This window comes from Merops nubicus, unplaced genomic scaffold (genome assembly GCF_000691845.1).
Source record: "Merops nubicus isolate BGI_N331 unplaced genomic scaffold, ASM69184v1 scaffold2737, whole genome shotgun sequence".
Classification (NCBI taxonomy): Eukaryota; Metazoa; Chordata; class Aves; order Coraciiformes; family Meropidae; genus Merops; species Merops nubicus.
The window spans coordinates 58,266-80,613 of NW_008622129.1; the positions used below are offsets into that span (position 1 = coordinate 58,266).

Sequence of the window (22,348 nt, forward strand, 5' to 3'; positions counted from 1 at the left end):
AATATTAAATAGTTAGGAAAGTACCAAGGTGTTACAAAGTTAGAGGGTATTTTACCTTGGCTGGTACCAAGGTAAAAGAGCAGGCTAATTCTCTCTGGAATTATAAGGAAATAGTTCCTCTTACACAGTGGTATGAACCTGTTATTTTACATTTGTGTTTTGTGAAGGGATTACTTGAGCCATTGCTATAATGTTGAAAAAAAAGGTGTCAGGTAGCTGAAATACTAAAGCTGTTTCCAATTTCCCTGCCAAGCCATGCAATGGAAGTAGTGTCCGCAAAAGATCAGTTGAATCCCTGAGACAACCAGATGATGGAAAGTCTTGTCCTGCTGCTACCGAGACCGAAGTCTGCACTTTGAACAAAAACTGCTACCACTATGACTACAATGTGACAGGTATTTATGGTGCCTGGGACTGTGGCTTACTTCTATTCACCTTACAGAACAGATTTTTTCACCTTTCTGTTCTTATCCAAAGTAAGCTGTGGAGCTTGTACTGAAAAACAATTCAAGCTGTTTGATCCAGATAAAATGTCACCAGAGGCTTTTCAAGCATGGATGCTCTAACTGCAGGAAATTTATTTCTCCTTATCATTTTGTGATTTACTCAAAAATCCATCCAGACAAAACCAAATATGAACTTTTAAGGAAGGCATCATAGCACTAATCATTTGTGGTAAAAGTCATTGTTTCCAAAAATGTATAGTAGCTGGACTCTGTGAGTCTTGGCATGTGTAAAAGTTTCCTGTAAGGATTATGTTAGGCTATCAGAATTAGAATTGGGTGGGAGACAGGGTCATTATGAGTTTTATCTAAAATGTCTGCTGCGCTAATGAGTTCATTATTTCCAGACTGGAGCACATGTCAGCTCAGTGATAAGGCTGTCTGTGGTAATGGTATCAAAACACGGATGCTTGATTGTGTTCGCAGTGATGGCAAATCGGTTGACCTGAAGTACTGTGAAGAGGTAAGTGGGTACCTGTAAGCAAGCCCTCTTCCAATGGTACTAATTAATACTGGGCCAAATGAGCTATATGGCATATAACTCTTCACCAGATGTTCTGCAACTCTATTTCTGGATTGTTAACTACCTCTGAAATGAAAAGTGCTATCAACAGTGATTTTTATAGAATTTCCTTTGGTTAGTTTAAAGTGCCTCTGTGAAGATATGCCAATTATTATGTCCTGAAGGAAACAGTAATAAATAAAGTAGAATAAAGATAATAAATCTTCATCAGAACACTAATCATTATTCTAATTTGATACAATTTTTGCACAGAGCTTTGGACAGGTGCCAGTATCAATCATTTACTCAATGTGTTGGAAAATATTTCTCATGTGCCATTCTGCAGCTGGGCTGAATGTTAACTTCTTGTATCCAGCTGTGCAATGCAAAAGATACCCAAGCTAGTCTGAAAAAATGCACAGCATGAACGCAGTATTAATAGGAGCATATATGGAGAACTAGCTAGCAGGCAGGAGCCATCCAGTTTTGAAAGAGCCATTTTACAAATGTTCATACAAACTTAAACTTTGACAGCACTGGGTTTCTGACATTTTATGTGTTGCTCCTAATGTTTTTAATTCCATGGAGGCAATAACTGGAAGGAAAATGGGAAGACAACACAATATTAAGGACAATCCTACATGTGTTACTGATGGAAAGTAACTAGGTTTGTTTCAGCTGCCACTCCTCCACCACCTTGACATCAGAAACAAAATCACTTGCAATGAGGAGCTAAGGTGGAGTGCCCTCCACAGCAGCTTTGGTTAAGCAGGTTTTCTGTTGAACCTTCCTAGCTCTTCAGGACATGACTATAGAAAAGAATCTCATGAAAAGTGGAGAGAGTCAGGTAACTTATGTACTTTGGACTATAGTTTTATCATAGCATATATCACCTACTTAGGCTTCTCCAAATCCCTCAGATATTCTGAATTTCTGAATCCATATGGTCTTAGCAAAGGTAGGAGGTTTTAACTAAGGGTGACATCCTACTTTTTTTTTTCCCAAGTTCATCCTTCACGCAAATCGCTTGGGTGTCTCTGTTTAGAGGGCTCAGGGCAGACCCCACGGAGCAGAGATTGTGTTCCCCCTCCCTATCCCTCAGTTTTCCCAGGTAAAGAGATAAACAAAGGAAGGCAGGGGTAATAGAGGCTTTGCACCAACTGGAAATTACTTAAAAAATAAATATTTAACAGGGAACAGAAAGGAAGCAGGGTAGGGATTAACAGGGTAAAAAGATTACAGGGGTAACAAGGTAAGGAGGGATAAATTTCTGAAACATACAAAACAAGGCGCTGCGTTGAAGATCCCTTGTACTGAATCCCCATGGATTGATGTGGATTGAAGCTGGATGAAAAGTTCTTAGGTGTGGATGAAGGCAGGGAATGAGTTTAGAGAACAGGACCAAATCCCAAGATGGCCACCGCCACGTGCCAGAACAGGGAACACCAGCAGAAAGAAAACAGCGTGTGTCTGGCTGAAGGTCCCAGCAGAGATATCCTTCCTGCTCCACTTTTTATAGAGTCCAGCTGGAAGTCCCGAAGACAGGAAGGGGGAAGTGGAAATAGAACAGGTCTCTGCCTCTTCTCATTCTGGCCTGCCCCTGGGGGCAGAGCTGGGCATAGCCCAATCTAGCATGTACTCCTCCCTTTCGATTTCAGAGCTCCACCCACCAGGGAAAACAGGATTCTTAAATCATCACACTTGGGTTTATAATCAAATCTAATAATTTGATCGTTTACATCTCAGGAAAATAAAAGGTGCTATGCTGGACCTTGTTCTCACCAACAAGGAGGGGCTGGTGGCTAACATGAAGCTGAAGTGCAGCCTTAGCTGCAATGACCATGAAATAGCAGAATTCAAGATCCTTAGGGCAACAAGGAGGGTGCACAGCGAGCTCACTACCCTGGACTTTAGGAGAGCAGACTTTGACGTCTTCAGGGATCTGCTTGATAAAGTACCATGGGATAAAGCCCTGAAAGGCAGTGGGGCCCAAGAAACCAGTCAATATTCAAAGACCACCTCCTTCAAGGCCAGGAGCAAAGTGTCCCAAAAAAGAAGAAGAGGAAGGCAGGCAAGAATGCCAAGAGGCCTGCACAGAACAAGGAGCTCCTGGACACACTTAGATGCAAAAAGAGAGTCTACAGAGAGTATGAACAAGGACAGGTAGCCTGAGAGGAATACAAAGAAGTTGTCTGAGCAGCCAGAGACCAGATTAGGAAAGCTAAAGCACAGGTAGAATTGACTCTGGCCAGTGACATCAAGGGTAAGAAGAAAAACTTCTACAGGTCTCTCAGTGATCTCGAAGGAAACAGAAAACCTGGTCGTGAGGGACATGGAGAAGGCTGAGGTATTCAATGACTTCTTTGCCTCAGTCTTCACCATCCAGGGCTTTAGCCACACTGCTCAAATTGCAGAAGGCAAAAGCAAGGATTGGGAGAAGGAAGACCTGCCCACTGTAAGCGAAGATCACTTTTGAGACCACCTAAAGAACCTGAAGGTGTACAAGTCCATGGGACTCAACAAGATCCATCTGCAGGTCCTGAGAGAACTGCTGGATGAAGTTGCTAAGCCACTCATCTTCATCTTTGAAAAGTAATGACCCCACTGACCAGAAAAAGGGAAACACAACCCCCATCTTGAAAGGGGGGAAAAAAGGAAGACCCAGACAACTATAGGCCAGACGGACTCACCTCTGTGTTTGGTGAGATCATGGAGTGGACTGTATCAAAGGCTCTTCTAAGGCACATGGAAAATGAGAAGGTGGCTGGTGCCAACCAACATGGCTTCACTAGGGGCAAATCTCATGCCTGATAAATTGGGTGGCCATTTACAGTGGAGTTACAGTGTCAGAAGACATGGAAAGAGCAACTGAAGTAATCTACCTGGACTTGTGCAAAGCATTCAATGCTGTCCCTAATGACAACTGTGTTTTCTAAATTGGAGAGAGGTGGAACTGGCAGATGTCCCACTCAAAAGGGTTGCAGTCAATGTCCCAGTGTCCAAGTAGAGACCAGTGACAAGTGGTGTTCCTCAGGGTTGGGTACTGGGACCAGTGCTGCCTAACATTTTTGTTGGTGACACGGGGAGTGGGATTGAGTGCATCCACAGCAAGTTTGTGGAGAACACCAAGCTGTGTGGTGCAGCTGACACGCTGGAAGGTAGGGATGGCATCTAGAGGGTCCTTGAGAAGTTTGAGAGGTGGGCTCATGCCCAGCTCATGAAGTTCAACAAGGCCAAGAGCAAGATCCTGTGCCTGGGTTAGGGCAATCCCAAGCATAAATACAGGCCAGGAGGAGACTGGATTGAGAGTAGTCATGAGTAGAAAGACTTGAGGATGTTGGTTGATGAAAAGCTCAACAATCCTGTGCCTGGGTTAGGGCAATCCCAAGCATAAATACAGGCCAGGAGGAGACTGGATTGAGAGTAGTCATGAGTAGAAAGACTTGAGGATGTTGGTTGATGAAAAGCTCAACATGTGAGTTGCAGCCCAAAAATCCAGCTGTGTCCTGGGCTGCATCAACAGAAGTATGGCCAGCAGGTCAAGAAAGGTGATTCTCCCTCTCTGCTCCACTCTCATGAGACCCCACCTGGACTACTGTGTCCAGCTCTGGAGACCCTAGCACAAGAAGGACATGGCCCTGTTGGATTTGGTCCATAGGAGGACCGTGAAGATGATCAGGAGGCTGAAACATCTCTCCTGTGAGGACAGCCTGAGAATTGAGGTTGTTCAAACATGAGAAGAGAAAGAAGGTTCCATGAAGATTGTACTGTGGCCTTCCTGTATGTGAAGGAGGCCTACAAGAAAGCAGTTTTTACAAGGGCTTGTAGTGATAAGATGAGGGGTAAATGGTTTCAAACTATAAGAGGATAGATTTAGACTAAATGTAAGGAACAAATTCATTAGTATGAGGGTGGTGAGACACTGGAATAGATTGCTCAAGGAAGCTGTGGGTGCTCCATCACTGGAGGTGTTCAAGGCCAGATTGGATGTGGCCTAGCATAACCTGGTCTAGTGGAAGGTGTCACCGCCTATGTCAGTAGGGTTGGGACTACGTGATCTTTAAGGTCCCTTCCAACCCAAACCATTCTTTGAGTCTGTGTTTCTGTGAAAAAAAACTCAGGCTCTGGCTACTTATCAGCAAGTTTCTCTGATGTTAATAGGAGGAGGATGGATTAATGCATTCTCTTATGGCTTAATGCATTAAAAAAAAAAAAAAGATTTTCAGGTTATTCATAAGAGACAGCAATATTGATTGATTCAGATGAAGACACAATATAAAATAGCCATTCATTAGCAACATTTAGCACATATTACATGTTACACTGAAATATCATTGCAGAAAAACTCTGGAGCTTTTCTGCATTTAAGAAATAAAAGTTTATTACTCAGAAAAAATAATTAGGGCAACAAGAAAGAAGCTACTTGCCACAAATAGTCAACAGACATCACTGGAGTCCTGGCTCTAACAACAGTCATTGTGATACAGTTTTATGTGCCCTTTTTATTTGCTAGACCATCTAGAGATACCTCTTTCTGTAGAAAGGTCTGATCCAATCCCCAGTCATAGTGTTAAAAACTGTTGAATTACAGATGTGTAAGCAGTGGTACAACACGGTCAAAGGCTGATCTAATAACTGTGTGGAGTAAAACCTGTTAACCTGATTAACAAGAAAGCCAAGCTGTTCAGACCTTACTAGACTCCTCATTCTAAAGATGTGAAAGCCACCTCTGTGAATTTTCAGGTCATGAGAGGAGAGCATTCAAAAAATTATCAAAATGTGATACTTACTAAGCAATTCTTACTAATCTAATCATAGATAATACTTCAGGGTGTTTTGTTTTCTTTTCCTCTGTTTTTGAATTATAAGAGCAGTGCAGAATGATTAATTGAAATTCAAAATAAGGTGCATGTGGTTAGAAACATTTATGATAAAAGAAAGATGAAAATATTTTGTCATGACTTAGCTAATGGATTTCCCCATGGCTATCAAAACATTTTACTAGATGTGTGAATAAAACAAGTTTTATTTCATTTATGTGTAGATACATTTACAGAATTATTATTCTTATTGTTATATACAAAGAAGAGAGATCAGAATAGCTAAACCTATCCTGATCCTTAAGAAATGAAGATGCCTGATTGCAATGTCTGAGTTTCTATATAATATGTAGTTCAAGAAACTAATAAAAGTCATTTATAAAAAAGTCCAAACTTCACAGTGTCTTTTGGCTATCACCATCTCCAGATATGAGAATCAGCATAGCTAAATACTAACATTTCTTCCAAAACCTTGTGTTCTATTTTCCTAATGAGTCCATATGATCTTGTGCTTGTTTCAGTCAATCAGCTAAAGAAGCTAGCCCATCATCCTGATTACTGCCAGGATAAATCAGTTTCTAGAGCTTATTTCCAAGTCCTCGTTATGTTAACATAGTTGCCTTCAAACTCTCAAGGAAGTAATACTGGATTACTTGGTCTCTAACTCTACAAAATTAGCACATCACAAGAACTTGGCTTGCCTTTTCTTTGAGTATTTAAAAATCAGTCACCAAAAGCAAGCTGGTCTTGGTCATATTCATATTTATGGGCTTATATTTATTCCTTTTACCTTCAGTTAAAAACCAGAAAAGCCTAGAAACCATCAGTTTTGTCTGCATTAGAAAGTAACCTTCTCTGTTTTATTGGTAAATAGTCTGCTTGTCAGATTACATGATTAACCTCCAGCAGAGGTTAATCTTCATTGCCAAACATTGCTATAAACAAATACAGATACTTTGTGGATCACAGGGTTTATAAAGCATGCTGGTCTGGCAGCCTACTGCGCCTAGCTTATACAACCAGGAGTACAGGGTGCTCAGTGGTTGTTTTCAGTGTAACACCTCCAGTACTTTCCATTCTTGAATCAGAAACCGTAAGTCATCCACAACAGCAGCTTTTTCAGATAAGGCAGCCTATCAAACACTTTCCCAGTTTTCTAAACTCTTCAAGGTCAACTCAATGAAGGAGATGGATGAGAAAAGAAAATGTGATTAATCTCAAATTGCAGCCTGCAAATTGTTCCACAAATCTATTTTAGCAGCATTTCAGTGAGCATCTAAGACAGGCAGATGCCAGATGACTGTGGATAATCTGGCCTTCAGCTTTCTCCTCTTCACCTTTAATATCTCTCTTAGGTTTTTCTTTCTGTAGATGCTAAAGTCCATCTGAGAAGGCCAGTCTTGAAAGAGGGCTGTCATATTTCTGTAATTGGCAGGAATCAATTCAGGAGGCTTTAAAACCTTTACTCAGAATATTTGACCCAAATATAGACTTCAAAGATGGTTTTCTAGTTTCCTAATTATCCAAATTCCAGATTATCCAAAGGTTTCAGGTGTTGCCCGTGTGTGATAGCTGGATAATTCAGGTTATACTATACCAGAGATAAAAGCCAAGAACTCATCCTGTGATGTATAAAACAGAATAGCGGTCTAAAACCTCATTTATCTCAATAAATGGTAATGCAGATGCAAATTTAAGATTTGGTGAGTCTATCAGTGAGAGATATTTCCAGTACTTGTGGTAGTTTATTTATGGAGGGCATGTTAATGTTGTGCCTAATTATTGCTCTATGCTTGCATTTAGTAGGAATAGTGGTTTTATTTCCTTTTTAAACTCTCAACTGCTGGTTTTATGTCATCAGCCTTTCCAATCGTTAAGATTAATATGTTTTGAAATGTCTAGTTTGCTTTTTTTCTTTTCCCCCCTTCTTTTTTAAACTATGTGGGGATTTTATCTACTGAAAGGTTATGCACAATCTGGGATTCTGAGAGGCTTCAATGATGATCAAGGTCCACTGGTGAGGGCCACTGAAAAGGACTATATTTTATGCTGGGAAGCTGCAGATATGTTCATATTGGCAGGACTGATTTTCTTTCATGTTTTATATCATAGACACTATACTCAGCCTCTCCTTTTAACTCAGCTGAAGCTGTGCAGGCTGCAGGGATTATTATTGTCATGTTAATATTCTTGCCATCAGCTGTATTCCATCTTGTATCATATTTTCATTAACACACATGAGAATATGTCTTTTCTTGGATGGGAAAAATGTGGGGCATGGAAGTTTATAAGAACATAGAAATGGTTTTACAGGTTCAGACCAAAGGACCATGTAGCAACTGTGTCATCTGCAAGAATGGCCATAAAATTCTTCCTTCCCTGTGCGGATTCCATCATTTGTTAGTGTTAGGCTGACTCCTGCCTGGAGAAGAGCTCAGTACAGAATGTATTTTTGGGAATATATCTATTTTCTGTGTTCGCTTCTCTCATACTCCTCCACCATTTGCAGTTTTTGCTTTAGAACTGTTAGAGGATTCTGCTTTCTGTAAAGATTTTCAGAAAAACATGCAGAACTTTTTTTTTCTTTTTTTTAGATCAAATATAACTTTTGTCAATATTTTGCATACAGTACAATGGGTAGCATAATATATATAATAAACTTATACACCACATTAACAGACAACCAAGAAAGAAGTGTAAGCAGATACATAAAGACTGAGGAGAACACACATACGCGAGTTTCCATCTACTTCTCTCACAACCTCCACCTGTTTTCAGTTCTTTTGCCTGATGTGGTTTCTGGTTTTTTTTACAAAAAACTTCAGATTTCTCGTCTGTTAACTTCTTGAGCTCCTGTAAAATCTTAATACCTACACCATCTTCTGCAACAAATGAACTGCCTACCCAATGCATGTTAATTCTCCTCCTTTGGAGCTGGCTCCTAGCATCCCTTGAATTCAGCTGTTAATACCGATTGATAATTCAGTATTTTTATATTCGTATTTCAAAATACTTTATTGATACTTCACAAATTACTTTTTCCTTTGTCTGTTTTATAAAGTAATTCTGTAGAGGTGGAACCTTCCATTTATAGCTTTTAATTTATTAGGTTTCTCTTGAAGTGAGATTTTTAAATGTCCTAATTGCTTTATGTTTTATTTAGTAATGACTTCATACATGCTTAAAGCTTTAGTTGTCTCAGATTCACTTTGTCCGTAAGCACACCCTGCATAAATGACAGAGACTGTGTGCTACATGCTGACAATTGAATATTTTCTTCTAGCTTGGTTTAGAGAAGACATGGCAAATGAACACATCCTGTGTGGTGGAATGTCCTGTGAACTGTCAGCTCTCTGACTGGTCCCCTTGGTCTGAGTGCTCTCAAACATGTGGCCTTACAGGTCAGTATGTGCCTTTGGCATATTTCAAAGATGAAGTGCTTGCTTTTTTTTTTTTTTTTTTAACTTTTTCCCTTTAATAAAAGCAATAATTTCTCTTTTCACAGAACTAGAAAATGTAACTAGCTAGCGAAAGTGATCGGGATCTAAAACAGCCTTATTCAAGGAAATAATATACTTCAGTGAGGCTGTACTTATTGAAGATTATGAAAACTTGGCCCAGAACAAATTTAATCACTGCAGAGTTATATACTTTTAACACCGAATAAGGGCAAGAGGACAAGTTACTTTTTCTGTGATAACATTAATTTTTTTTTTTTGCAAAATGCTGCCAACCACTATCTTATGTTTTTTAAAAAATCTCCCTGTACCAGAGAATGGATATCAAAGGCACATTCTAGTTACGGAGGCATTCTTATTATTTATTTGCACTGGTATGTCTCAGAAACCATCTGAAACCACCATTGTGCCAGGCAACTAGGGTATACAGACTGAAAGAGAAGGGTAGAAGCCCATCTATGAAGAGTCTTTACTCTGCAGGCATGTCTGGAATATGTCACCACAGATACTGGATGATTAGCAGTGCATGAAATCCAATTTCCAGTGCTGGGCTCAGAGTAGAAGAATATTGCATCTTTTTATGTTCCTTAGGGAGTGCACAAGAGGGAAAAGGTCTAGGCAAAAACATCTGAAAACTCTGACCACGTCAGGATCTCAATAGAAGGACCCATGGATTTTTTAAATAATAGCAATCAATTATTTGATACTGCAGTACCTAATAATGTTTCAGGTCTTTGAGCTTCTTTCAAAACATGATTTCTACATTCAATTAATTAACACTTCTATATTCAAAATAACCCTTATAGAATGAGAATTGAATTAACAGCTCTACTGAAGGCTTAAATACGTTGCCAGATTAAATATGTTTCCATTACAAGGTTCTGTTTAGATACAAAACCTGAACAACTGGCCTGATATCTTTCTGGATGACAATTCTTGTTGCCATTCTTTTTCAAAATGTGAAAGTGGATCGCTATCTGAAAACCCTGTGCTTTCAAAGTATAAAATTTATTTGTAGAAGTAAGAGAATTCATTTTAAATAGTAATGTAAAATAGCTTTCAAATTTTCAGTGTTTTTAACAGATGATGGCAACATCACCTATAAGCCTTGAAGCTGTAATTTTCCTGTTAGGCAGGATGTTGGAAGTAACTGTTTTTCAATATGTGATAGCCATCTAATAATCCCTGTGACTACAAAGCTGAACCAGTTTTGTGCACCCATGCAAATACCCATAAAGCTGAGGAAGAATTCTGTATATTAAGAATTTGGCTCTTTTTTTTTTCTCAAGTACTTTTCAAGAAAATCTTTTTTTCTGCTTTGACAACTCAGTTGGAACAGCTGCGAATCCAAAAATTGTGACACTCCACTTGGAAAATGTCTTCCTACTTAGCTGCAGTAAGCACAGCTGTCTGGCTTGTGTAGCTTACTCTCAGCAAAAGATTTGTAGTTATGATAATTAGGGTGTTCAATTCCTAAAGCGTCAGACTGAAATATGGAATTAAAGGTTTTGGCCATCAGGTGCTATGTAGGTGAATCTATTTGATGCCTTATTTCATTATAAGTGTCAGTATACAAATTTAAATATATACATCTTATTTCAAACTTGGTTCTTTTATTTATAATGTATATATTATACCACAGCTGTGTTAATTTTGTGGAAATATTTGTGAGATGCCAACTCTACAGCAACCACTTTAATTCTGGCACAAAAAAAAAATTCTTTGTTTATGTCGTATGACCTCTCTGTAATGAAGCATAATGGTCTAAATGTCCACTGCAAGATGAAAGAAGAAAGAGTTGCTGAAAGGATAAAAATGTCTTCCTTTTAGTGTTTATATAAATATTTTAAATAGAACCTGTATCTCAGTGATGCTGGGTAGAATATTACTGGTAGTTGAAGAGAATATTAATGTTGGATAAGCCTATTATATTTTAATTTTCTTTGACCCTGACCAAAGACTCCTCCATCTCCTGCAAAATCTATGTGTCACATTATCCAGACAGTGAGGGCAAGCTAAAAAAGCTTTTCCTAGTTGCTGAAATCAGACAATTCACAGGACAGATGATTCTATATTAACACAAAGAACAGAACATATTAGTCTCTTCTAGCAGCAGCTCCAAATGAGGGGCCAGAATTTCCACTGAAGTGCCACAAACGTTGTCATATTCGGAAAGACTATTTTTTCCCAGGCTTGTGAACCAGTAAATAAGTACTTTTGTTTGCTGTTATAGGAGTAATCTGAAATCCTAATCAGACATCCTCCTGAATTTGTTGCAGAACAACAACAACAAAAAAGTAGAATATAAAATATCTGACTTGGAAAACAAAAATCCATATAATGGACAAGACCCAATGGATCTGGTTTGCAATCCATTTTGTCAAATGTCAAAAAATTACTTTATTCAAACACAATGATTTTCATCAAAATAGTACCATCTTGAGGAGTAAATCAGTCTAACCACCTTGTTGCTTGTTTTATTGCTATTTCTTATATACAGGAAAAATGATCAGAAGAAGGACCATAAATCAACCATTTCAGGGGGATGGGAGGCCTTGTCCTTCTCAGATGGAACAATTCAAACCCTGTCCAGTAAAACCTTGTTATCGATGGCAATATGGTCAATGGTCTACATGCAAAGTAGAGGTAAAAGCCATATGGGACTTGTATATCTAATATATTTGTGATAGGCTCAGATACCTGCTTCATAACACTGTAAACAATTAGCTTCCACCTCTCCTATACAAAACCTAAAGATTTATTCTTAGTCTTCAAACCTGTCAACAAATACAAAAATGTCCTACAGATATTTGAAATATAACTATAAAATTTGGTACCTGAACAGCATCTTTGCTAATAATTGAAGTCCTTCTATTGTAAAAGAATACCTGTGGAAATAATTTGGCAGCCTAGAAGAGACTTCCACTTGAGATACTGCTGTGCTTGCAATTCAAAGACATGATCAGCTCCATGCTTTAAGAAACAGTGATACCAACCAGCAGAATTTTTTGGTTTGTTCTTTTTTGTTTCAGAATTATAGAACATTGTCTTTTTTTTTTTTTTTTTTTTTTTTTAAATGGACTGGATTAAAAAGTAGTTAAGGAAAACATTATAAGAGACAAAGAGACATATAGCTCCGATCTAGTCTTCTGGCACTTTCTTCTGTCCAGCATTCATGTATGTCCTCCTTCTCCAGGATGCTCAATGTGGAGAGGGAACACGAATGAGGAACATTTCCTGTGTGGTTTTTGACGGATCCATTGAAGATGTTGGCAAAGTAGTAGATGAGGAGTTCTGTGGAGAAATAGAGCCTATTATAGATGGCAATAAGAAGATGATACTTGAGGAAACCTGCGCTGTCCCTTGTCCAGGTAACAAAGCCATTCAAATAAATTTTGCATCTCAAGATTGGTTGGGTATCATTACAGTTGTCAGTGCCTTGCAGTAGCCACAGGCAATTAAATCTTTTTCACATGTTTTACTGATTGGTTTAATCCATCAAATGACCAGTGGAGTTATTTTCTTGTAATGTCTTCATGACAGTAAATTAAAAAATACCAGTTTTGAAATTTATAGAACTCATCTCGGTCACAGATTGTAAATAACAAAATATTTTTTCTCAAAATTATTTAAAGTAAACCTTGTTTTTAACTGTGTAAGAGAGAGTGTTATTTTACAGCTAAATACTTGAAGTGCTTAGATCTAACAATTTTATTAATAGTTTTAACATAGGCTAAGAACTAGATGCCTTTTGCATATGTCTAAGGAGGCTAAGCTAGGGAGTCTTAGTTTTTGTTTAAAAGGTCTATTCCAAATAAAATTAATATTTTGATCTCTGAGAAAGTGTGTTTCTGGCTGTTTAACTCTATGGATATGATATGCACAGTCATTGTCCTTGCAGACTGAATACAAAGAGCTGTTATGGATTATCAGGTCCATGACCCCGCCCATACTGACTAGGATTAAGAGCCTATAATAGTTATTTAATCTCTGGTAAAACTCCTCCAGTTCATTTCAAACACTTATATGTAGAATTTGAAGTATATTGGTGTTATTCAGTACTGTCATTAGTGATGAATCTTCAGAAGTAGTGTTTAACTCCATTTAGTTCTAATGTAGCTATCATTCCATGCCAGTAAGCTGGTTTTGTTCTCTTGCAAGTCTCCTCTGGCACAGAATTCTTTTCCAGTCCATTTCAGATTGGACTGAAGGTAAAGTTGCCTCAGTAAATAAGAAATAATAAAAACCAGAGAGGTTTCTGTCACTGCTTTGTGCATGGCATTGCAATTGCATGATTTTCACATATTTTTTACTTATTAAATGCAGATTGGAAGGATACAAAGCTTATAGTTTAGTTTTCTTGTTAGTCAAATTTGTATTAAAAAAGTATAGCTGCTTACTGCTGGCTTTTAAAATTTTGCTGAGCAGGACCTGTTCTTCAGTATTCTCATATTTAGCCAGCAAGAATAACTGCCCTGTGGGGATGTGCTAATGATACGCTCCAACTGATGTTTCAAAAAATCACTACTTGTTTTTCTATTATGTGTCCATCAGTTCTTCAATTATTAATTTCTTGGCATGTTTTCCTGACACTGGCGAATAAAACTCCTTCATAAATCAGGCTTCTGGACAACAGTACTGATTATTTCTGTCATCAGTAAGGTAGCATGAATTTTTAATAGGTCTTCCACTGAAATAATTAAAGATAAGATGTTTATTTCTGAGTCTGTGCACCTTCTAGTCCCATATTCCTATGGCAGTTTTAACAAAAAGGGCTCTTTTTGTTATGTATTTGACTGTCCTTAAATGTTCTTTAGCCAGTAATGCTAATTACTATCATTTGTATAATTTTATTTTTCAGTTTTATATTATAAATTTCTATGAATCTCGATTATCCTAATAAGAAATAGCCAGAGCAGACATTTTAATTACCTTTCCATTTCTCTTTCTTGCAAAGAATGTTCCATCAGTTGTCTCTACTGTCTGTTCAGAGAAATTTTGCATGAGGATAAGCAACTATTAATGTTTTTTTTAAAAGTAGACGACGTTTTCTCTTTCTGTGACCAAAGAAGAATTGTGAACAAGTTATATAAATTTGGCATAAAGCACACAGTGCACAATATCCTAATATTTACAAAAATACTCATTTTAGCGTTACTCAGAAATTCAAAATAAGAGTGATCTTATGAGAGTCCTATAGGACACTACGCTGCTTTAGAACTAATAGGTTTTTGTATAATCTTTTTATTACTATTTCGTATTGGATAGATATTCAAAGAGTGTCAAAATATTAGCTTAAGTATAAGTCACATTTAAAAAAAAAATGATGGGAACTCTAAAGAAAGAAAAAAATCAAGAAACTAGATTTTTACATTTTTTTCTCACATTCAGTGCGAAAAACTCTTCACATATGATGATTATTCATCTTACAAAACTGCTGTTTGACAGGGGACTGTTACTTGAGAGAGTGGTCAGAATGGAGCCTTTGTCAGCTAACCTGTATTAATGGTGAGGATCTTGGCTTTGGAGGGATACAAGTCCGATCTCGGGCAGTGATAATTCAGGAATTAGAGAATCAACATCTCTGTCCAGAACAGGCTTTGGAAACAAGACCATGCAATGGTAAGCACCAAAATATACTTAAGTCCTCTTCCTGTGAGAAAAAAAAATATAGAACAATAGTTTTGGCTTCTTTCTGTTCATAGTATCAAACTTAGACAAATACAGATTTGATAGACATAGAAATGCACTTAAATCTTTGTTTTCCAATTATGCAAAAATATTCAAATACAAAGTATCATATATTACCACGCCTTTGGAGAACTGATGATCCTTTTTTAATAATGAAATTTCTTTTATGATATGGGAAAAAATATTTGCCTTATCTGCTTGATAACAGTAATAAAACCAAATCTTTAAGTTTTGATACATAACCAAATTTAGATTTCTCACTGTGCTTTGAAGTGTTGTTAACTGCACGACAATGACATAAAAAAGTTTCAGTCATGCTTACCACTGGTACTGCTTAAAGTATCTAAGAAAAGTAATTTCCTATACAGAAGTTTCTTGTCCATTCAGAGGCTAGACAGATCAGGCAAAAACAAATTTTACATTTATAAAGGAGTTGAGTTGCAGAAGGACTTAATGATTTATTCCAGGCTATATGAGAGGTGTACAACAGAGCTGAGATATGAAGTTAGATGCAGCCCAGGCCATTTCACCAAGCACTGGAGCATTGTCTGAAGCTCAGTATTACCAGGAAAGGAACCTGACTCCTAAATGAGTTTTGAGCAACAGATGGGGCATAGCTATTATGAGGTTATTGGAAACTTCTGTGTTATCCATTAACTACATTAGGCTCATTCCATAATCAATGTGTATGACCATTATTAGTTGCTGTCTGGGACACATCCTGTCTATTCTGTACGTATCGAGTAAGTGCAGGAGACCTTAGGGCCTCCATGTGTGCAGGGCACCCTTTCAAGTTGCTGGGTAAAGGAGGAAGAGGCCTACATAGCAATAAAAGCTGTTAAACACAATGAGTATGGTCTCATGATAAGTGTGGCTGCCAGCAGTGGTAGCCAAAAATCTTGTCATCAAATGTCTTGAAACATGAATGTTCTCTGTGTAGATGGCCAGTGCTATGAATACAAGTGGATGGCTAGCCCATGGAAGGGATCTTCTCGAACTGTGTGGTGCCAAAGGTCAGATGGTCTAAACGTCACAGGTAACTATTCTTTTTATATACACACAAAAGCTTGGAAAACAGGTAGATAACGTTTTCTCCCAACAAAAATCTACTAAACCTACATTTTCCTGATATATGAATCAGTGTGCTGTTCTCTTCAGTCATAATGGGTTTGCATATTAAAGCTGTCATTTATTTTCAAAAAGTATGCAGCATGCAATGCTAAAAGTAAATAATATCAGTATTGTCTTCTGTGCTGGACCTGGAATGGTTAACATTGCATATTTTTTAGCACATATTTTGACACTTCTAAATTTAGTTTCAGATTTCAAGCCCAAAACCGAATGGCACTTTTATATATTACAGGTCATTTCAGGGCCTGTACAGTGGCAGAGAAAGATGCAAAGCTTGATAATATCATGCATCTCCTTAGAATTACAAAATATCAAATTTTAATAAATGTGCTATTGTAAGTTTATTTCTATAGTTATGTAAACTGATATTTCAGTGGACACCTATGGGATGTAGTTACTTTTTTGTGCAAACCAAAGCACACAACACCATGAGTTAAGAATGACTGAGGTCTTCGAATTCAAGAAACTCTTCATATATATTTATATTTATTTATGAGAATTAGCTATTAAGCTAAGAGTTACATATTTGTTCTTTAAATAATTTTATATCAGCCCAGGTGATAGTAAAAGAACCCTGGAGGTTGTAAGCACATCCCCAGTTCCAGACCAGTCAGGTCAATCACTGAAGGGAAGCTCTAATTCATGGACTACAAATACAAGTTCCATCTTGATGATGGAACACACCACTACTGTCCGTTGTAACAGTAGAAATAAAATATCTGTATTATTTTGCAGTGTTTTGAAAGAATACTTAGTAGATTCAAGTCTCTATTACAAGTGTCACCTTGTGCTATAAGAATATTAAAATGCATCATCTTCACAATGCATGTAACAGACCATTATTTACCTTAATTACCTCCTCTCTAGCTAGGATGCTTGTATGCTAAGTAAAACTCTAAGAATTCTTTTTAAGATAAACATACGATATTATCTACTACAGTTCCTACAGGACTTCAAAATGGAGATCATCTTAGCAGTTATGGCTCTGAGATGTTAAAATCAAAATACATACATAAATCGCCATCAGTTGCATAAAAATAATAGTTTGTTCTGATGTCACTGCATAAATCCATGTGATAAATTCCAGAAAAGATAAGTGTATGGATATGTATTGTTGGCAGATTTTTTTCATGACAGGACCTCCTAGGCAGACTAACCTTGGACCTATATCATATTTCTTCTTTCAGAGTTCATTTCTGTGTGGTCTTAAAGCTCTGGTAACTTTCTGATTTGAAATGAAGACTAGTAGAAAATTCCAGATAACGTAATCACTGGTTTCCATGCGATGAAAACCTATATTTTTCATATGTTCCTGATAGTTTTTGACCAAAGCACTTAAGTACAATGTTCTCAAGAACTTCTCTGCATGAAGTATACAGTCATGAACCAAATTGTAATTTACATTTGAACATTTTTTTTGTCTCTAACATAAAAAATTTAATTTAGACATTATGAAATATTTATTATTGAGTCCTGTTGGTATTTTAAGGCCTTTATTTCTTTACTTACTTGTATAATATTATTGTTCTGAATAGTTCTTTTTTGCTTGAAGGTGTTGTTTCCCATGGGCGATGAGGCAACTCTTTCCTTCTGCAGCTTCCTTGGATGACTGATATTTTATTACATAGATTCCAACAGGCATGTGATTTGTATGCTAGGATGTATGAGTTTTCTTTCTGGGATGGGGAAAACTTACAGTAACTAGCAGGATTTTCTTTGTTCTTGATTGGCTATCTTGTTAACACCTAGATCTACATAACCACATCTAACTGCATCTGCTATGGTTGCAACCAACCTCACCTATCAGGATTTCATCATCATATCACACCAGTATAAAAATGTTATTAATTTGGGAGATGCAAGACGAATTGTCCTTTAGAGATAGAAATTTATAACTATGTGATGCATATCCCTCTTCTATAAGCTAGAAGCAAACCCAAGTAAATTCAAATTTATCCTAAATGTATTTTAAAGTCATTCTGGCTGTAATGATAGTGAAAGCCTGATTGTGTGTATTGGTCCATAACAATAACTGCACTGTACATAAAGCTGTAGACATGAGAACTAGAACTGTATAAAAATGAAGAAGCCTGAAACCAACTATATAATCAATATCATCACAGTCAGTACATGCTTTATTGATACGACTTCTTTTCTTCTAAAAAAAATCTCTTACATTAGCATTAAGTGTGGCTTCATAAAAGGCAAAGCTATGATGTGTGAAAGAACTATTGAGGAGCAGCTGAAAACGGGTATCTATGCATAAACTGGATGACTAGATTGTTTTCAGTCATCAAATAAAAATATAAATCAAGAAAATGCTTTTATTGTCTTTGTGGTCACAGTTTTAATATGTAAGTCATAAAAAGAGCTCTAGAGAACCAAAATCTGTTCCCTCAAGCACAACAAAACATTTAAACTTTTTTGAGCAATTCACCAAAGGAACAAACGGGAAAACAAAGCATTCACTTGCCAAATATTAGTTCTTTTAAATGCACATGAATGCAAATACATGTGCTGTATCTGTACTCCACCTTTAGGAAAATAGTTGATATGAATTATCCTTCACCTTGGAATAAGAGGAGAATTCTTAAATTCAAATTAGCAATACATTTTTAATCTATGGCGCACTGTAGCAAGTAATGACATCAGTGGTGAGGTATTACCATATCAAAATATGATCTTCTGTCCTACAGGGGGCTGTTTAGTGATGCACCAACCAGATGCTGACAGGTCATGTAATCCACCGTGCAGTCAACCCCACGCTTACTGCAGTGAGGTATGTGCAACTGCATTGGAGCGTGAAACACCCTCATGAGGGCTTCCCACGCCTCCCTCTGTATTACAAAGATTATGCCAACAAAAGATATTTTCAGAGATTTTGTTGCTCATTAATTTGTTAAAATCAACCTGAGGCCATTTTTGACCTTTCAAGTAAATATCTAATAGTCTCTTTAGATTTGGTAACTACCTGCATAAAAATACATGGAGAGGTATTTTCCAGTCTAGCATTCATCAGAATAGACTTCTTTTCCAGTCATCTGTGTTGTTATGCTTTATGGTTCACAGAAAACCATGTTTTTCTGCTACACAGAGTAAAACACTTGTTCCCTACAGACTAGAACATGCAGCTGTGAAGATGGATACACTGAAGTTATGTCCTCTGATGGCACACTTGAACAGTGCACTCTCATCCCAGTGGTAGTGATCCCCACCATGGAGGACAAAAAGGCAGATGTGAAAACTAGTCGAGCTGTGAACCCTACCCAGCCATCCAGTAACCAGTCAGGACGAGGAAGGACCTGGTTTCTACAGCCTTTTGCGCCAGGTGAAGTCATGCAATGAGCAGTTCTTAATGATAAGTACTGCTGGAGGGTTTAGCGTTTACATTTTTGTGGTGCTGAGGAAGAAAAGAAAAGCCCTTAAGTGTTAATTTAAGAAGACAGGCATAAGCCCTGACTGAAAAGACATTATGTCTTAGCAAACCCTTATCCTTCTCAGCTACTCCATCAATATGTTTAATGAAATCTTATATTGCAGATATCCTTTTAATCCCTTCTACCTGTTTAAATTCACAAAAGCTATTGAAATGTGACCTTGGAAGGGAGTTGGCTGCAAAGGTGCAAGCCAGGATATTAGATTTTGCTGTCTCAACCAATAATGCTATTGACAGCGGAATGAAAAGGTAGCTTAAAATTTGAACTGCTTAAAATTTGCAGCCGTAGCATAAGTTGTAGGAAAATAATCAGTGTAGATGTGCTAATGCTTTTCTGCCATATCCATATTTGAACTAACTCGTGTTAGACAAGAGCTAACCATAGTATTGGTATTTAGCACAGACATGCTCTAAGTCTCAATAGACAGTATTCACTTCTATGATGGAGCATGATTTATTGCTGAGCAAGGACTTATGTGCAAGAGTGGCAAGAAATATATTGTAAGATGGTTATCCCATAAAAAGTATTTTATAAAGTCCATCATATAGTCAGCTTTCTGTAAATATTTCCTTGTATTATTAAGCATCAAGCTAAATAAAACAAAATTAACAAAGTATTTTCACAGTTAGATAAATTATGCTTGTCCAAAATGTTAATTAGCTGAAGAAAGCAATTGATTATCTTGCCTTTTAAATCTCATAGAATTAAATATTCCAACACACTTGTGTCTTAGGGTGTTCATTTCTTTCTAAAGCTTTTATGAATGTTTTTAATCTGAGAATTAAAACCAGTATCTTTACATGTACTATTCATAAAATGCTGCAAATTGAGAAATACAATATTCCTAATAAGCATATTAAATCATGTTTGGTTGAGAAATGCTTCTGTTAGATTCCATTAGTTTACTAGTATTTACTGTTATTTGTACTGTCATACTATATTTGATGCTTTCAATAAAATGGTCTTTACTCCACTTAGATAACACTTTAATTCATAATAAAAAAAAAACAAAGAAAATTAAGTTTTTCTGGTCCTCCTTTAAAAAAAACCCAGCATCTTACCAAATATGTTATGTTTTACTCATTCTAGCTAATGGCACCTGAAAGTGCCAGAGAGCGGGTTGTAGCAGCCAGAGTGCTAGCAATAAGCAAGTGCCAGATAGTTGCCTTCAACTATTTAGAAACGTGGATGGTTATGTGAGCTCAGACAGGGGTTTTTTTGAGCAAGGGGCAGTTGATATATTTTTTAAAATTCACTATTTTCCAGAAATTGAAGTTAGGAAGGAAAACATAGCTTTTTAAAAAAAAAAAAAAAAAAATGGTATTCAATAGAGCAAATACTTTATCCAAAATATGAAGATATGAGCAGATGTGGAAGAAAATTACCATCTTGCACTTCAGATTAGATTTATGCTTGATTGTTTTAGTTCCAGGATTGTGTATCTATGAGTTACTCTGGCATCATTATTCCTTTCCTCACAGTTTCTAAGTCTAGATTTAAAAAAGTTCTTCCATTGTCTTCAGCAAATGATATTGAATTTCCAGATAGAAAGGTATTAAAACTATCCTCTTCAGGTGTCTGTGCTGATTTATTACCCAAGAGAGATGACTTAGAGATGCCAATTCCCTTGTATACTTAGAAATAATCTGTCCAGTGGGAATTCAGAAAGCCTGAGTTAGATGCTTGTAGTTGCATAATATGAATGACCCCCATGAACAGAGTTCCCTGATTTGATAAAAATAAATAAATATATAGACAAGGGTATTGTCAGTCCTTTTATTCAAAGAGATAATACTATTTTAAAACAAGCCAACAAAAACAACCAAACTCCCTTACATTTTCCAATGGAAATAAGCCAGGGAGAGAAGAAACCAACCTATTTAGCAGTACTGAAGTTTGAATTCCTCTCATTCATATTGTCATATCATTGGATATATCAGCTCAAATCTACTGTTCAATCCATCTTTAATGGTTCAGTTATTTCAGTTATATTGGTTATAGTTTTTCATTAGATTGTTTAATGTGATGAAGCTTAAATGTTTCTATATTAATTAGTCTTGAACAAATTATCCACATGACTGCAAGACTTTGCTTTGCTAGAGAACAGAAAGCCTGAACATAACTCCACAGCAACAGGGAGGGCTACTGTGAATCTCAACAAAGTCAGTCTGGCTAATTTTTTTGTTATTACTCAGCTGTGTTTATAATGCCTTTTTTATTCTACAATGGTGTCAGGAAGCAAGAAGTACTTGGTAAGAAAAATTTTAACTCTGTTTGCTTCCATTAGACATCTACATGGTTTCATCACATAAAAAATTTACCCCTTGTAAATGAAAAAGTTCAGCTTTTTTTTTGTGGAACTTTCATCATCAAGGAGATGCTACAAGGGAATCACAGAATGTTAGGGGTTGGAAGGGACCTCCAGAGATCATCGAGTCCTACCCCCCTGCCAGAGCAGGACCATGTAGTCTAGGGCAGGTCACACAGGAACGCATCTAGACGGGTCTTAAAAGTCTCCAAGGTCGGAGACCCCACAATCTCCCTGTGGAGCCTGTTCCAGTGCTCTGGAACCCTTTACAGTAAAGAAGTTCTTCCTCATGTTGACATGGAACTTCTTGTGCTCCAGCTTGTGACCATTAAACTGTGTCCTATCACAGGGCATAAATGAGAAGAGATTGCCCTTTCCTTCCTGACTCCTAGCCCTCAAATATTTATACACATTAATTAGATCCCCCCTAAGTCTTCTCTTCTCCAGACTAAAAAGCCCGAGGTCTCAGCATCTCCTCATACGGCAGGGATTCCAGTC

The 22,348-nt window shown here is 37.1% G+C and overlaps 1 protein-coding gene across 1 annotated transcript in view; it reads left to right on the forward strand.

The window, feature by feature from the left end:
• Positions 1-19,505, forward strand: part of THSD7A (thrombospondin, type I, domain containing 7A) — a gene marked incomplete at its 5' end in the record, with an annotated part of 64,433 nt that extends 44,928 nt beyond the window's left edge. The window contains 9 exons of the mRNA XM_008944659.1: positions 254-395; positions 851-966; positions 9,109-9,226; positions 11,784-11,929; positions 12,480-12,654; positions 14,732-14,905; positions 15,915-16,010; positions 18,802-18,884; positions 19,223-19,505. Of these exons, the coding sequence (XP_008942907.1) occupies positions 254-395; positions 851-966; positions 9,109-9,226; positions 11,784-11,929; positions 12,480-12,654; positions 14,732-14,905; positions 15,915-16,010; positions 18,802-18,884; positions 19,223-19,450 (1,278 nt within the window). The remainder of the gene's footprint in view (positions 1-253; positions 396-850; positions 967-9,108; positions 9,227-11,783; positions 11,930-12,479; positions 12,655-14,731; positions 14,906-15,914; positions 16,011-18,801; positions 18,885-19,222) is intronic.
• Between the last annotated feature and the right edge of the window lie 2,843 nt (positions 19,506-22,348).